The 18,407-nt window shown below is 44.3% G+C and overlaps 1 protein-coding gene across 6 annotated transcripts in view; it reads left to right on the forward strand.

Annotated features, from left to right (window-relative positions):
* The window catches only part of PKIB (cAMP-dependent protein kinase inhibitor beta), a 68,122-nt gene extending 65,219 nt beyond the window's left edge, over positions 1-2,903 (forward strand). For 2 of the 6 annotated variants that reach the window (XM_084827429.1, XM_084827431.1), the window contains 2 exons: positions 261-483; positions 911-2,903. In XM_084827429.1, the coding sequence (XP_084683555.1) occupies positions 336-483; positions 911-996 (234 nt within the window). In that variant the 5' untranslated portion in view covers positions 261-335 and the 3' untranslated portion in view covers positions 997-2,903. The remainder of the gene's footprint in view (positions 1-260; positions 484-910) is intronic. The other 4 variants (XM_084827435.1, XM_084827430.1, XM_084827432.1 and 1 more) reach the window with 2 other exon arrangements.
* The last annotated feature ends 15,504 nt before the right edge of the window (positions 2,904-18,407 follow it).

Genomic DNA, 18,407 nt, shown 5'->3' on the forward strand with positions numbered 1-18,407 from the left:
TTCTACTATTCATTAATGCTGAAGTTTCCTGTTATGCATGGTCAGTACTGGTGGTTGCAATATCAATGGAAAGTGTGTGTGTGGGGAAAGTGAAATAGATTCTTGGGATAACATTTTGGTGTTGGTGCATTGAAACCTCTGACATTTACTAAGGAACAACTGGTTCAGTGCTTCCCTCAGCTGACTGACATTTGGCATTCAAAAGACTAACTGCCTTCCTCTGTTAAATAACAGGATTTTTTTTCATGTTCCGACACTAGACTATAGAAGCTGAGAATCTTCCTTGGACTCCCTGTGTTTTTCAGTAGATGTTGCTATGAGGAAAGAACTCAGAGATGACTGATGTGGAGCCCGTGGTCACAGATTTTGCAGCATCGGGAAGGGCAGGCCGCCGAAATGCCTTACCAGACATCCTGGGTTCTTCCGCTGGGCCTGGGACGTCGGACCTGCCGCACAAATTAGCTGAGCTCTCTGTGGCAGAAGGTAATATCTTCAAATTATTGGGAACCGGGCATTATGCATCCTTGCTTGCTAAGGGTTTTACTATTTAGCCACTTTGAGAAATTTTATTTGAAAAGCAATATACAAATAATTTCCTAACGACTGTCTTTGCAACAACAACCAAAAAGGAGCACACTACTTTTGATGGATTGCATAATATATGCATTTTTTTCGGCACATGCTTTTTTCTGAAAGGTTTTACAGTAAGCTTTGGATATTGGAAGTGGTATCATTATCCAAAGCTTCCTATAGCACCTCTAATTTCTCAGAATTCTGTGTAGTCCAAGATTAACATAACAACACATTAATTCAAAATTCTGTTTATCCAAACTCCTGCTGATTTGATTGCTTTGACCAAACTATTCAGTGTAAATCTAATATGTTGTTTCTCATGTACACATCTCTTTAGATGAAGGAGCTGAAGGTGGGGAAACATCATCTTCTGTCACCACAATGGAAAATCAAGAAAGAGAAGGAAAGAGTATGGATTCCTAATATTAATGAAATGCTTGCTTTGTGGTAAATACCAACAGATTTCACTCCCACTGTGTACAGGATTCTGAATTATACAATACTTGTAGCTGGATGACATGGAGAAGGGGCTATTGAACGTTTTCAATGATGTTACCTAGTCCATCAGAAAACAAGTTATTTGTGTACAAATCTCAGACCATATCTGGAGAGGCATATAAAGTTTTAGACCTTTTTCAGTCCTGTAATAAAATCATTCCACCATATCCTTTTGGATCGTGTAAGTAATCAAGTACAACAAAATACACTGCAGTTTGGTTAATCTCTTTACAGATGATAAATATATATCCTCTGTCCTTCTTTTACACAAAAATTACTAGCCCTGATTCAGAGGCAGTGGCACAGTATACCAACGAAACGTAGGTAGGGTTTGCCTTGTTGCATACCAGCTTGGTCAAAGTGAGCATGATGCCCTGAAAGAACAGTATACTTCTAAAAGGACAAAGGGTTACACAATGGAAGGACATTGAGGTGGAGTTGGAGATAGCCTTGCTGGTGTTCACTGCTTTTTGTGTTGAGAGCAGGGCCAGCCCTACCATTAGGCAGAATGAGGTTGTTGCCTCAGGCAACACATGCTGCTACCCCATCACCTGTACTGAAGTTAGATTTACCTGCCAGTCTGGTCAGCTTCTCAGGTGGCAAAACGTCTTGGACTGGCCTTGGTTAAGGGGTTCATGAGAACTCCCCCACACCACTTCAGCAGCACAGTCAGCAGAAGCCCTCAGTTCTAAAAATGTTACAGATAGACAACCATAGATAGCTGTCTTATACTATGCCAGATTGTTGGTCCATGTAGCTCAGTATTGACCACTCTGACTGGCAGAGGTTCTCCAGGGCCTTAGACAGAGATCTTTTAATGCATAAATCCTACAATATCTTCACATAATGTTTCAGGCATGGGGACATTAGAAGGCATCGTGGGCACAATCTGGTAGGTGTCCGTGGCTCTCATTGCAACCACCGTCCACATAGTAATCACAATGGCAACAGGCTGGCTGGAGTCACACATTTTTCCAGCAATGAAATATTGAAGACTGAGTCTGGGGAATATGGCTCTCCCTGAAACAGAGGAAAGATCTCTGGATCCCTCATAACAACTGCACATGTATTGTGCTATTGTCTGCAAAGGCCCTACTTTATTGATTTGAAAGTAACATTTTTTTTCTTCCTCCTCCACCCTCCCCGACATCAAAGTTTAATTTCCCCAGTATCTAGGGCTATATAAGAACCTGTGTATGTTTGATCTTTAAAGGAAATGGAATGTCATCTATCTATAACCTCATGATGCCCTTTTGAAGTCTGGACTCTACCTAGAGTTGTTCAGAGAAAAAAGAAAAATGCTCTTTCCTTGCACCTCAAAATGTCAAGATGCATTGAGATCACTTCGGACTTTGCATTCCTTTTGAGTGCATCCTCTGCTCCCCCCTTCTCAAATCTGACTTCTTCAGTGATCTCAACACTGTTGTGGGTCCTTGAGTTTGAGGTTCTCTCGTGGCATTTGTAACTGATTTAAAATGTTGTTTTATGTTCAGCATGAAAAATGAAATTGGTGATCATCTCTTTGGGTCAATGGCAGCCTTCCCAAATCTGGCACCCTCCAGATGTGTTGGACTGCAACACCCATGATGGGAGTTACAGTAGTTGCAGACCCAACAAATTTTGGAGGGCACCAGGTTGGGGAGGCTGGCTATGATGTCTTTCACCAGTCATGTCTTCAGCAGACTGAGGACACAAGTTTTTCATTTGAGTCAGGGTGTAGGTTTACCAGCTCATAACTGATCCTGTTAAAATCATGATTTTTAAAGCATTTTCTTCCTGATATATTTTGCCTGTACCAAAGGATTGATCCATGTTTTATAATAAAGGTTGTATTATTTAAAATAAACTGTATATATTATTTCTACAACAATTTCACAGCCCAATTCCGTAAGTTCTTGCACCAAGAACAATGGGTTGAATCCAGACGAGAGCAGACCTACTGAAATCTATGGGACTTGAGTTAGTCATGAGTGACCCAAGTCCCATGGATTTCAACATATTACTAAGCTTGTATCCAATCTAATTTTTTTCTCAGTGGGGTGCAATGACAACTTTGGGATTTTCTAGATAAGGCTTTTAACCCACACCTTTACCGAAGCTTCTACTTCCAGATTCTTTGCGGGATTAAGTTTGGCTCCTTCACATGTGTTTTTTTCTGGGGGCTTTCTTTCACTGCCACTTTATATGTTCCATTATACAACCACTAGGTGGTGCTGTGATATAGAGGAATTGTGAAAATACATGAGGGTTCTATAACACCATTCAGAGAAATACCAGACTTTGCTGTTTAGGAAAGCAACAACAATGTGATAATGGTTGCAAGGTACAGGAGAGGCTCTGCGGGAGGAGGATGTCAAGCAAAGGACCCACAAACTACTGTGAATGAGGAATCACAAGCTCACAATAAAAGCCTCATGTAGGAAGGCTCTATCTCCCAGAACCCTCTGGTTTTGCTTGGCCTGAACAATTGGCTCAAGTAACCACAGTTGCAAAACATGATGGGTTGGGGCAATTGTGCCAGAAATCACCATCCCTGCTACATGTGGTGCATCATCAGCATCATATAAACCTGTCACACAGTGTCGAAACTGGTGAGATCTGTCAAGTGTGATGTTAAGGAACATTTGAACATTACCTTGGAAAAATTGTACAGACTGGCTAAGTAGCAATCGCCTGTGATAATGGGCTCAAAAGTGACAGAATTTTCCCACTTGTTAGCACAGGCCTTCCTGCCCGGCACTGCCAGCTGCTCCCCCGATATGAAGATTGTATCGCATCATGCAGCTCCCACTCCCTACCAAACAGTGCCCTGTGGCTAAGGCGGGGATTCCTGCTCTTGCTCCTTCAGCACGCAGGTACTGCATTCAGCCCTCTGCATGCACCACCACAGGTCTGACAGTTCGTACCATATGATTAATACCGCTAAGACCTTCTATGTCCACCACTGGGGTTTTTTTTTTTAAGAAGATGTGTGTGTGAGAGAGACAGAGATAGATTATGTGGCTTTTGCTATTCTGATAATACTTTTCTCAAATTTACTCAGAAAGGTCACATTTCCTTCAAAGAACTTAAAAATAAACCCCACATAATTTCATCTGATGCTCTGGATGTCAGTTATTGTTTCTATGTATTTTCCAAGACAAAATGGTATGAACTGGAGTATATACATATGGTGCTTTAATAGTGTCAGATATGGAAGTCGTCACGCAGGGTTATTTTGCATGGGTTAATAACCCTGTTATTTTCTGCTTTCCACGGTCTTATTGATCCAGTGCCTTACTGATCCAATATGGTGCAGTGCTGCAGAGACCAGCTGGAATATATTTTCACAAACAGGGGATCAGGCATGGTTTGTTTGTTTCTTCATCCCAGCAGCCCTTGGGACAGTCCTAGGTGCAGCCTGAAACTACCTCAGCACCTGGTAGTGCCTTATTTGAATCTTGCAGCTTCTTCCCACATCCCATCTTTAGAGTGCATTTAGTTAGATCCCATGGCTTGAACGTCAGCCCCTCCCAACATTTTTTTTTGTTTACCATCTTATCATATAAAGAACTCATAAGTTTGCACATTATTTTGCAGCCTTGAGTTGGCCTGATAAAGAATATCGCCCTAATGACGGACTTTGGAATTTGCCTTTGGCCAACCCTTGCTTTTAGAGAACAGATAATACACTTGTTATTGCTCACTGCAACCAGTAGGTGTCACTCTGCATCCATTTGATACGAGTTGGCAGGTATGCCGCTGTTTAATCTGCTATAGACTGATCTCTTTCAAGGCATCAGCTGGAATGGACAGAGCCTATACTAGCTGAGGTTTTTGAGGAACAGAACCTATGTTGGACAGGGGTCTGCCAAGACCTCATAGCTGCTACAGTGCTGGCACATAGCACATTGCTGCAGGGCAATCCATATGTACAGCAACACACTTCACAGACACTCTTGCGCTGTAGGAAACACTACACAGGGAGATATCCCAGGTACAATGTCATGCAAAAACACATATGGAGCTGCCTCTCAGATGCTTTTTACATCCAGACAAATAGCTTTCATGAACAATTGGCTGTGAACTGGAATTCTCAGCATTTGGCCAAAAGGGAGTGAGCTGGAATGGACCTTCAGGCTGGTCTGCTAAGATACACAGATAAATATAAATAATCTGAATAATATTAACACCAGAAATCAAGAGAAGTCCATTTAAAATCTGGTTTAGGATATCTGGAGATTAAAAGAATACCACATAGTTAAGAGAGCAGTGAAACAGTTTTCAGGAAGGAAGTCTGAGGAACTGGCAAACAATGGTGACAAAAGGTTCTCAACCTTATCGATAAACTGAAAATCAATATATCACCGGGCCCAGTTGGTATCCATCACAGAGTTCTTAAGAAACTGAAATATGAAATTGCTGATATTTTAACAAAAATACATAACATATCCCTAAGATCAGCCTCTGTACCAGAGGACTGGAGAATGGCCAACGTAACACCAATTTTTAAAAAGGGATCCAGGGGGGTCCAGGACATTACAGGCCAGTTAGCTTAACGTCTGTTCTGGATAAATTGATTGAAATCATTATTAAAGATAAAATTGGTAAGCCTATAGAAGGACAAGCCCTGCTGAAAAAGAATCAACAAGGCTTCCACAAAGGTAAGTCCTGACTCACTAACATTTAGAGTTCTTTGAGAGTGTCAGTAAACATGTGGACAGGGGTGATCCAGTAGAAATTGTTTACTTGGACTCCCAAAAAGCTTTTGACAAAGTCTGTCACCAAAGACTCCTGAGCAAATTTAGCAGTCATGGAATAAGAGGAGAATAAGAGTAACTGGTTAAAGAACAGAAAGCAGAGAGTAGGAATAAATGGTAAATTCTCCCAATGGAGGGATGGTCCTACAGTAGGTCCTACAGGGATCTGTATTGGGACCAATGTTTAACTTATTCATAGAATTAGAATAGTAGGGTTGGAAGGGGCCTATAAAACCATTGAGTTCAACCCCCTGCTCAATGCAGGAATCCAAGTCAAAGCATCCCTGACAGATGGCTGTCCAGCTTCATCTTGACCACCGACCACCATGTTCCTTTTACTCTTTGCTCCATTTATTTTAACTCAGATGCTCTTGACTGGGCTACCAAGCTCATCCTCCTGTATTTCTGTGCAGAGATATGTATTTTTAACATATAGTGTGACTCCACCTCCCTTTTTGTTCCTTCTGTTCTTTTTGAACAAGTTATAGCCTTCAGTTGCTGTATTCCAGTCATGGGAGTCATCCCACCAAGTTTCAGTTACACCTATCAAGTTATAATTTTCCTCCTGTATCAAGAGTTCAAGTTTGTTCTGTTTATTTCCCATACTCTGAGCATTATTATATAGACATTGAAGACCATGCGCTTTATAGTCTGGCTTTCTTCCTACATTTTTGGAAGACTATTATTGGGCTGTATTAGAGATGTTCTCTCCGTTGTGGTGCATAAGCCTTTGTCCATTGTTACCCCCAACTTTATGTCTCCCTGCCCCATAGGATTCAGTTTAAAACCCTCCTGATGAAGTTCTTCATGCTGTGGCCATAAATGATCTGGAATTAGGGGAGAGCAATGAAGTGGCCAAGTTTGCTGACGACACCAAATGATTTAGGGTGGTTAAAATAAAACACAATTTTGAGGAACTCCAAAAGAATCTCTCCCAATTGGGAGAATGGACATCAAAATGGCAAATGCAGTTCAGTGTAAGCAACTGTAAAGTGATGCACATTGGGGCAAAAAATCCCAAGTTCAAGTATAACCTGATGGAATCTGAGCTAGCGGTGACTGACCAGGAAAGAGATCTTGGGGTTGTGATGGACAGCTCAATAAAAATGTCAACCCAGTGTGTGGCCACTGTAAAAAAGGCAAACTCCACATGAGGCATAATTAGAAAAGGACTGAGAATAAAACTGCCAATATCATACTGCCCCTATACAAATCTATGGTGCGACCACATTTGGAATATTGTGTACGGTTCTGGTCACCACACCTACAAAAAGATAATGCAGAGCTGGAAAAGGGCAACTAAAATGATCAAGGGGCTGGAGCATCTCCCCTATGAGTGGTTACAATAGCTGGGATTGTTTAGCTTGGAAAAAGGGAGGGTAAGGGGAGACATGATAGAGGTCTACACAATTATGCATGGTGTGGAGAATGTGGATAGAGAGACATTTTTCTCCCTCTCTCAAAAAATACTAGAACCCGGGATCATCCTATGAAGCTGGCTGGGGGGAGATTCAGGGCCGATAAAAGGAAGACCTTCACACAGTGCTTAGTTAAACTATGGCATTCCCTGCCACACGATGTAGTGATGGCCACCAATTTGGATGGTTTTAAAAGGGGGTTGGACAAATTCCTGGAGGAAAAGGCTATCAGCAGCTACTAGTCTTGATGGCTATGTGCTACCTCATATGGTGAGCCTATGTACACCAGTTGCTGGGGAACATGGGTGGGAGGGTGCTGTTGTGCTCATGCCCTGCTTATGGGTTGCTGGTCAACAGCTGGTTGGCCACTGTGTGAGCAGAATGCTGGACTAGGTGGACCCTTGGTCTGATCCAGCATGGCTCTTCTTATGTTCTTGTAGTCATGTTTTCTCATCAAAAAGAGTTCTCATCAAAAGCCAGGATTTCTCTAGATTCCTCCAACTACAGAAGAATCCATAGCTCACTGCTTGTTAGTTCTGTCATATGAAGAACTAATCATCTATCTATCTATCTATCTATCTATCTATCTATCTATCTATCTATCTATCTATCACATTTATATCCCACCTTTTTTCCTCCTTAAGGAACCCAAGGTGGCATACATAATTCCCCTCCTCTCCATTTTATCCTCACAACAACAACCCTGTGGGGTATGCTGGACTGAGAGTCTGGGACTGGCCCAAAGTCACCCAGTGAGCTTCCATGGCCGAGTGGGGACTAGAACCCGGATCTGCCGGCTCCCATTCCAACACTCTAGCCACTACACTACACTGGCTCTCCCAAGACATATGTAATTAGGGCTGTGCATGGACCCCCCGATCTGCTTCAGGGGATGCTTTGGGGTTTCCAAGAGGGGCTTGATTCACTTTGGGCTGATTCAGGGTCCCGACCCACTTTGGCCTCTGGAGCTGAAGCAGGATTCAGTAGGGTTGGCGGAGAATTTCTCCCTGAAACTTCGGGGGGCCGAGCGCCAACGTGTTCGGCCCCCCGAACACGTTTCGGGGAGAAATTCTCTGCACCCCCCCCCCCACTTACCTTTCCCGAATGTCCCTCCTGGCGGCGGTTCGTCGGGTCTTCGTCAGGGGCAGGGGCGGCAGCCAATCTTTCGACCGGCTGCTGCCGCCGCCATTCCAATAAAACTAAAAAAAACCCCACGCCCCCGTGATAGGCTACGCGACGATTAACGTAGCCTATCACGGCTAGATTTGCAAAGTCAGCTGTGATAGGCTACGTAAATAGTCACGTAGCCTATCACGGGTGACTTAAAAAAAAAAAAAAAGTGCGTACGGCTAATGGCGGCCCCCATAGGGAGCCACCATTCACGTTCCTTATTTGGTCGCTGTAGTCTACGTAAAGATTACGTAGACTACGGCGAAAATAAGGGCAACGCTATAAGGAAGCCTCCCCCCCCCCGGCCTGAACTTCGGGGGGAGAGCAGCGAAGCGCCTCCCCCCCACCATGAAGCAAGCTGCGAGACCAGGTAAGTGGCTTTCGTGCACCCCTAGGATTCGGACATCCGAATTCCGCTTCGCCCCCAGTGCACCGTCCGGCCCCCAGCTCCTTCCCTGGGCCGTCTGGACATTCACCACCAGGCCGTCTTGTTCCAGGGGGAGCTGCCACTCCCGAACCTCCACCACTGGAGACGCTGCTGGGGAGGAGCTCCTGTCGGAGAAGCAGCTGCCAGCTCCTGGCCCCCTGGCTACAGGCCAGCAGCCGTCTTATTGTTCCGGGGAAAGAGCCATTTTAAAAATGGCGACTCCCAGTATTTCCAGAAATAGATCCTGCAGCATCTATTCCTGGAAATACAGGGAGTTGACATTTTAAAAATGGCTCCCCGCGCAACAACAAGACGGCTGCCGGCGCGTGTTCAGAGGACCCCGGCAAGGAGCTGGGGGCTGGGCAGCAGCAATGTGGCTGGGCTGGGCTTCCAGATCATGGCGAAGTGCACCAAAGTGCTTCAGACTGACCCTCCGCCTCACCTTGGAGGCGGCCCAAAACAGCCCAAAGAGCCCCGCTTCGACTCAGAGCTGTGGCTTTGGGCCAAAGAGGTGCACAGCCCTATATGTAACCTATGTAAGTGATGAGTCCCCATGGAGTCCATACACCAGAGACTGCTCCCCAAGGGATAGGTTGACAATTTCAAGAGAGCTGTAGGAGGAAGAGAGTTCTAAGGGCCAAATTACACGTTACATTAATTGCATACAGCTGAGCCAGGTAGTTTTATTTCCTTTAATGTAACTGCACATGGTCCCAATTGGGATCAGGACCAGTGCACAATGGGAGCATTAAACATTCCCCCTCCCCCAATCCCCCCCATGTTTTTTTTTTTTTTAAAGAAGCCTCCAAACAACCCACTCTGATAAAAAACAGTCCAGGTTCAGATGACAGGCTAACCCACCATGAGTTGTTTCAGAAAACAACCCATCATGGGTTGGTGTGTTGTGCAGACTCTGTCATTGACTGGATTCAGACGATGACGGGGATAAAAGAAGCCATCATGGCTTCTCACCCTGCCCCCATGCATGCCACACACACAACTGGGATTTGCATAATTACCCATGATGCGGTGCCGTTGTGGTGTTGTCCAAACGCAGTGCACGGCAGGGGTGGGGTGGTTTCTTCCCCACACCACAACCCATGGCTTGTAGTAGGGGCTGTGGCGTTGGAAAGAAGCAACCTCTGCCACACACCACACCAGGTTCGGATGACCCGGCAACCTGCACTGCATCATGGGTAATTATGCAAATCGTGGCTGCGCGCACAACATGCATGGCAGCAGGGGACGAAACCATGATGGCTTCTTTGAGCCCTGTGATCATCCAAACACAGCCATAGTTTCTTTCTCCTCCGTTGTCTTCCAGCTTAAATTGTGATCCACTTTTGAGGAGTTTTGAAAATTTAACCTGAGATGCCATGATTGCGGGTCTGGTGTGTCTGGTTAAAAAGAAGTCTCAGGGAGCAAGAGCTGGAATTCTGGAAAGATCGCTGCCTGAGAGCCTAGAAAGCCATGGCTGGCTAAGGTAAATAATGCTGTGCTAGATGGAGCATGGATCTGACTCAGTATAAGGCAGCTCTTTATATTCAGCCTCGGTTTTCCATGTTAAAAAGTTCAACCTGTGATGTATATGGGACCTCTGCCAGTGGAGCCTCCTTGGCTTCCTCCAGGGAGTCGGGTTTGGCCTCCAAAATTTTACACGAAGACCAACGATTTTTACACAAAATTTTACACAAAGACTAGTAGCTTTACTAGTGGGAGCGCTAGATGCTTGTGAAGTCAAACTGAACATAATTGCGGGTGCAGTCCGATGCATATTTATTCCCTATATTCTGTGTAGGGAATGCTGGGAATTGTGGGACTTTTTTTCTGTCTAAACATGCATAGAACTGCACCTTGAGACTCCCCTAAATTATTTGTTTCCTCTGTTGAAATTTAGGTTGGTTGACAGCAGCCCATCTATAAACCAAATCTCACTCATTGTTTTCTGCGACTCACCTTAGGTAGTCAGCTTATCTTTATGGGCAGGATCAGCTCTCTGCTTAGATAATGGGAGGCCTACAATCACTTCAGTCAAGGACATGTTTCCGTACCTCACTCAGAAGACTCCCAGAGCTTTCCGAAATATATAATTTTGGGAAGAGTCTTAAAAGTATCATGATCCCCAAATGCAACTCTTCTTTGTAATAGTTCTACAACTAACTGGCTTATTGAGTTGTGGATCAGGCTCTAATTGGGCTAAATAGTATACCTGTGAAAAGCAAGTACAAATATTCAGGTAGTGCTGCAAGAAAACAGAATAGAACTAGCAGAGGCACAGTGACAGTACTGGATACTGCCGAAGATCACAGGTTCAGATCTGCTGCCCTGGGAGGGAGGAGAGAGACCCGCACAGCAAGATGTCACTGGAGCAAAACTACCGTACTCATATTGCTGGTTGATGGATATGTCCCTCCTGCCCAAGTCTGGCTTTTGCTCACTTAGTTGAGACAATCCACATATCAGTTGCATTCTGTGAATCAGAGGAATAGCCCACATGTCTCTGTGTGGACAATGAAGATAATCTGAGAGGGGATTTTCCCCCACTTCCAATGTTTCAGGGGCAACACAGCCACTGATATTAAGATATTATCTTCTAGCCTTTTATGTCTGTGGAATTTCACCTGGGCCATGGAATTTCACCAAGTCAGATGCTTAAGCAAACATGCTTTGGAGTGGGCCATTTCCAAACAGGTTTGGGGAGCTTATCTTAAGCGGCAAGATTAAGACAGAATTCTGCAGCTATTTCTCTCTTTCTAGAAATGGATCATTTTTAGATAACAGCAGATGGTGGCAACCAGCCAAATTAACATGGGGGAGGCAAGGCTGGATGGGATCAAGGGGGCTGAGCAAAATTAGGACCATCCTTGACGAGGTATGCCTAGGGTGGCCACTTACACATGGCCAAAAGAAGAAGAAATGTATTACAAAAAAAAAAGAGGACAAAAGGACATAGGTTTACATAAAATTCCCTTATTTAAACTTATATGTATAGATGCAAATTTAGAAACAACTGCTCTAGTTTAAACAGAAATATAATGCATCTCACCATAGTGGGGAAGTCTGTGACCAGGTGGCCTCATTCTGCTGTCGAGGTGCTAACTGTTGATGGGCAATGTCCAGATCCCTGCCCTCCTTTCTTATAGGTCTTGATCTTTAAAATGGACTTGGACCAGAAAGTCTTTCCAATAGGGGATGGTACTCTTTAAAGTAGGATGTATGGCCACACTATGAGACAGTTACTTAATCAATGTTATTGGTCCATGCGTCAGTCACTCTAACCAACCATCTCATCGCTCTTTCTCATATGTTTTCCTTTTCCAGGAAGTTCATAGCCATGGATTGAACCTGGGCCCCCATTTTTCCTGAATTGGTGCTGTTCCACTGTACTCCAGCTACAGCTTCAATACTTGGGTGCGACACACATGCCTGGGAAGTTAGGGGTGGGGAGAAGGGGAGCTAAGCTATTGGGAAATGATAGAGATCCCATCATGAGCCTTTCTTTTGGCTGTGTGGTTAGAGCACTTCTCTCCAAATCACCTTGTTTATAGGTCTTCTGTCTTTCCTGTTCCCCATCTAAAATCATTGTTGCCTACGGGACTCCCAAAAAGGTAGGCCTTACCTTCTGGTGCCCCAGTCAGAGGAGTGGGAATCAAACCCACTTCTCCTGTTTCCCATTGCCTTGTTCTCCCCCACTCCACCCACTACCTATTGTGAGAATTGCAGCTAAGCTCAGAGGGAACAGGGAAGTCTGAGGGGGTTGCCAGATGACATCAGTGTCCCTGCTTCTAAAAAAAATGCTGATACTGCATTCCTGTGAGCGCTGGCTCCACCACACCACTGTATGAACTTTCTGTGTGTTGTTCTCAACATTGTGTCAAATCATTGCTCCCCAAAGCAGGACACCAGCCCGCCCCTTGGGAGGCCCGTGGGTCCTACCTACAACAAGGCTATGAAATATTCTGACTGGTATGATAGGAATGCGAAGAGAAAACTCCCTGGAAAAGACCCTGATGCTGGGAAAGATTGAAGGCAAAAGGAGAAGGGGACGGCAGAGGATGAGATGGCTAGATAGCATCACCGATGCAAAGAATATGAACTTGAGCACACTCTGGGAGAGAGCAGAGGACAGGAAGGCCTGGCGTGCTATGGCCCATGGGGTCACGAAGAGTCGAACACGACTTGACGACTTAACGACTGAACAACAACAATGATAGGAATGGCACTCCCTTCATCTCTGTATTGCCCTGGCTCTATCAGCGGAATACTTCTAGATGGTGTTTGGACTGCAAAAGAATTGGACCTCTCTCCGAGGGGAGCCCTTAGAGCATGTGGGTGCAGCTGTGAGTTGGCCTCCTAGCTATTAGGCCATGGAAGGTTCTGGGAGGTGTGCATGGGTTCTTCCTAAGAGCAGGCACATGCATTGTGTATGGGAAGAGGAGTAAAGTGGGTTCTGTGATGTTGTCATCATGTCCTTGCCATTGCATGCTTTGATGGATGCCTTCCTTACGTGACTAGTGTGAGGGCATCGTTGGTGTGTATCCTGCTATGGCTGGAACAGCCTCAGCCCTGCGGCCAACTATGGGGCAAATCCATTTAGCAAAGTCAGCGGGCAGGCTAAAGGTCAAAGCACAGTTAGAAAGCAGGCAAAAGGTCAAGAGCACTGTATTACCACAAAAAAAGAAGTCCAAAAGCAGGGTCTTATCAGGGACCAGTGGTCAGCAGCACAAGAGACCAGTCCAAACAGTAACAAGGTCAAGGAACCAAGTTGTCATGGTACTGGAAGGTGAAATAAGGTTGTTGTTCCAGTGGCTTGCAGGTCACACCTGAAAGCCTGTATAGCCAGTCTTCCAGTTCAAGCTGTTAGTCTAAGGTCCAGAGCTTCCTTACTGCTGAGGAGACCCTTGCTCTTGCTCTTTACTTTTGAGGATCCTGGTTGTTTGGGGCCTTGAGGCACACATGTTTGCCTCCAAGTAGTGGCCTGTGCCTACACCATCTGGTGCTGGTGCTCTCTCAGGCTTGGCAGTTGCTCAGCCTCCTCCTCTGGCACCATGGATTAGGCACATTTCTCAAGGACCCTGTCCATGGGTACCTCAGAGTTCACCACTGTTGAACGGCCTGGTGTAGCTTTCCTACAGATGCTGAAGGGGCCTGGGGCAGCACTAGCACCCGGCGGGTTCCACATGGTTCTCAGGCTCTACAATGTAAGGCTCTTCATCTGAAGAGTCATCCTGAGTCTGGGCCAGGCAGGACAGTGTGAAGCATTGTGACTGATGGGCTGTAGGAGAATTGCTAGAGATGCTGTGGGAGTGGATGCTTTATCTCTTGTTTCTAACTTTCTACTGGTATTGTTTTGTGTTCTGTTTTGCTGCTGAGAATGCATAGCTGCCCTACTATGTTACACAAGCGAAATCGAAAGGCTAACATAGCTGTGGCTTAGCAGCTGCCAGCGTAGCATGGCCATAGAATTGGCCTGACCATCACAGAAAGATCTTGTTTCCAGAGTAGGGTAGCCATTTCACATTGCCAAAGACAGGAAATGCATCACCAAAAATAGGACAAAAGAGGATGCCAATCTGAATAATATTTACATACACTAATTTATATGTGTAAATGCAAATTTAGAAATAATAACTGTAATGTAAATAGAAATACAATACACCTCACCATAGTGGAGAACACTGAGCAGGTGACCTGTGTGCCAGCTCAATCTGCTCTCCAGGTGTTAACTGTTGATGAGCAACTTCACGGCCCCTGTGCTTTCTTTTTCTGGTTCTTTATACCAGACTTTGACAGGGTGCCCCTTCAAATACAGGAGACCTTCAAATATAGGACTGCCCTCTGACAGCTCTTCAAACAAAGGACTGCCCTCTGTAAAGTAGGACACCTGTCCACCCTAAATCATTCATCATGATTTTCCATTTAGCTGTCTGGTATGGAGTTCAAGAGTTGGGGGAACAGCTGAATATTGTGATTTTGTAACTGTATGATAAAAACCAAAACAAATAAGAGCATGCAAATGCCAGTAATGTTGATAAAGTTCTTAAAGTAAGCAATGGCACAGAGTACAACATTTGTCTCTCCCACACGATGAGATCAACTACCTTAAAATGCAGGATGTAACTTATGGGATACCTGCTACTGCATATGCTTCTCTAGTTTTCTTGATTTTCTTGGGCTATTTGAAGAAGACGCTACCAGATTTAGTATCATAGAATACCATGTCAGCATCTAAAGAACATATCGAGGTGGATGGGACAGACCATCTAACATACTGCCACGGTGGCTGCCTTGTTGTTCAGTCATTAAGTCGTGTCCGACACTTCATGACCCCATGGACCATAGCATGCCAGGCCTTCCTGTCCTCCGCTCTCTCCCAGAGTGTGCTCAAATTCATATTCATTGCATCAGTGATGCTATCTAGCCATCTCATCCTCTGCCGTCCCCTTCTCCTTTTGCCTTCAATCTTTCCCAGCATCAGGGTCTTTTCCAGGGAGTTTTCTCTTCACATTAGGTGGCCAAAATATTTGAGCTTCAGCTTCAGTAGCTGTCCTTCCAATGAGCAGTCAGGGTTGATTTCTTTTAGGATTGACTGATTTGACCTCCTTGCAGTCCAGGGGACTCATAAGAGTCTTCTCCAGCACCACAGTTCAAAGGCATCAATTCTTCGGCGCTCAGCCTTCCTTATAGTCTAGCTCTCACAGCCATACATTGCTACTGGGAAAACCATAGCTTTGATTATATGAACCTTTGTCGGCAAGGTGATGTCTCTGCTTCTTACTATGCTGTCTAGGTTTGTCATAGCTTTCCTCCCAAGGAGCAAGCGTATTTTAATTTCATGGCTACAGTCACCATCTGCAGTGATCTTGGAGCCCAAGAAAATAAAATCTGTCACTGCTTCCATTTCTTCCCCTTCTAGATGCCAGGAAGTGATGGGGCCAGATGCCATGATCTTAGTTTTTTTAATGTTGAGTTTCAAACCAGCTTTTGCACTCTCCACTTTCACCCTCAACAAGAGGGTCTTTAGATCCTCTCCGCTTTCTGCTATTAGGGTGGTATCTTCTGCGTATCTGAGGTTGTTGATAATTCTCCCGGCAATCTTAATTCCGACCTGTGATTCATCCAACCCGGCGTTTCTCATGATGTACTCTGCATATACATTAAATAAGCAGGGCGACAATATACCGCCTTGTCATACTCCTTTCCCAATTTTGAACCAATCGGTTGTTCTATGTCCGGTTCTTACTGTTGCTTCTTGACCCTCGTACAGGTTTCTCAGGAGACAGGTAAGGTGGTCTGGTACTCCCATCTCTTTAAGAATTTGCCACAGTTTGTTGTGATCCACACAATCAAAGGCTTTAGCATAGTCAATGAAGCAGAAATAGACATTTTTCTGGAATTCTCTTGCTTTCTCCATGATCCAGCGAATGTTGGCGATTTGATCTCTAGTTCCTCTGCCTCTTCGAAACCCAGCTTGTACTTCCGGTAGTTCTCGGTTCACATACTGCTGAAGCCTAGCTTGTAAGATTTTGAGCATAATCTTGCTGGCATGTGAAATGAGTGCAATTGTACGGTAGTTTGAACACTCTTTGGCGTTGCCCTTCTTTGGAATTGGAATGTAAACTGACCTTTTCCAGTCTTGCGGCCATTGTTGAGTGTTCCAAATTTGTTGGCATATTGAGTGCAGCACTTTAACAGCATCATCTTTTAGGATTGTAAATAGCTCAGCTGGAATACTGTCATCTCCGCTAGCTTTGTTGTTAGTAGTGCTTCCTAAGGCCCACTTGACTTCACTTTCTAGGATGTCCGGCTCAAGTTCAGTGACCGCACTATCATGGCTATCAGGGACATTCAGATCTTTCCTGTATAGTTCTTCTGTGTATTCTTGCCACCTCTTCTTAATCTCATCTGCTTCTGTTAGGTCCCTGCCTTCTTTGTCCTTTATCATGCCCGTCTTTGCACAAAACGTTCCCTTGAGATCTCCGATTTTCTTGAAAAGACCTCTAGTCTTTCCCATTCTATTGTTTTCCTCGATTTCTCTGCATTGTTCATTTAAGAAGGCCTTCTTGTCTCTCCTTGCTATTCTCTGGAACTCTGCATTCAGTTGGATATATCTTCCCCTTTCTCCCTTGCTTTTCACTTCCCTTCTTTCCTCAGTTACTTGTAAAGCCTCATCAGACAGCCACTTGGCTTTCTTGCATTTCTTTTTCTTTGGGATGGATTGAGTTGCTGCCTCCTGAACCATGTTACGGACCTCCGTCCATAGTTCCTCAGGCACTCTGTCTATCAGGTCTAATCCCTGAAATCTATTCCTCACCTCCACTGTATATTCATAAGGGACATGATTTAGGTCATACCTGAAAGGTTTAGTGGTTTTCCCTACGTTCTTCAATTTAAGCCGAAATTTTGCAAGAAGCAGCTCATGATCTGAGCCACAGTCAGCTCCAGGTCTTGTTTTTACTGACTTTTGATGGAGCTTCTCCATCTTTGGCTGCAAAGTACATAATCAATCTGGTTTCGATATTGACCATCTGGTGATGTCCATGTGTAGAGTCGCCTCTTGTGCTTTTGGAAAAGAGTGTTTGCTATGATCAGTGTGTTCTCTTGGCAAAACTCTATTAGCCTTTGTCTTGCTTCATTTTGTACACCAAGGCCACGCTTGCCTGTTATCCTGGTTATTTCTTGACTTCCTTCCTTAGCATTCCAATCCCCTATGAAAGACAGTCAGTTTTAACAAGTCACAAACCTTTGGGCCTGTTTCTGTTCACAGTCACAAGACAAAACATATTGTGCACACTCCATTAAGTAGCATTGTTGTAACTATGGTGAAGCACTTTATTAAATACAATATCTTGTTTTCTTCTTAAACATTCTCCATTTTCTTTGGGGAAAGGGTACGTCCATAGATGGTGTCTCCATAAGCAAGATTCAGTATGTAATATATGTATTACATATAATATATATTATATATTACTATATATTACTATATTTAATATATAGTAATATATAATATATATTATATATTACTATACTACTATATAGTAATATAGTAATATATAATATATATTACTATATATTAAATATAATATAGAATTATATATAATGTAGTATATGTATTCAGTATGTACCTATTGATATCTTTCACTCCCTTTTGGGGGGTGGGGTGTATCTGTGAATGCTTTTTTCTTCTTCTTTATACTTTGCTGTTCTTTGGAGATAAGGGGTTAAAGCTTGGGGGGGGGGTTACAAGGGGATTAAGAGTCCAGTGTCTTTTAAACATTGTCACCAGCAGTTTCCGCAGAAATGAATCTGAATGTCTTATTGTGCGGCTGTCCTTTTGAGGCTGCAATGTCCCTTGCCAAGTTTTCAAACAGAACTTTAAAGACCCTCACACATTTTTACATTCTCCTCACTCACAGCAAAGCCTCTTCTTCTCCCTCCTCTAAATTTCCTGGGCTGAATAAGATGGTTAGTCCAACCAGCTCTGTTGACACAGTGGCCTGATCCAATCATCAGACAGAAAATCCCCCCCCCCCCGCAACCCTGTGCCTCAAAGCTGCAACTGGAAGTCCTGGGAGGAGTCTG

The sequence above is a fragment of the Heloderma suspectum genome, chromosome 1 (genome assembly GCF_057233095.1).
Source record: "Heloderma suspectum isolate Gila_16-S chromosome 1, 16-S_ref, whole genome shotgun sequence".
Taxonomy (NCBI): domain Eukaryota; kingdom Metazoa; phylum Chordata; class Lepidosauria; order Squamata; family Helodermatidae; genus Heloderma; species Heloderma suspectum.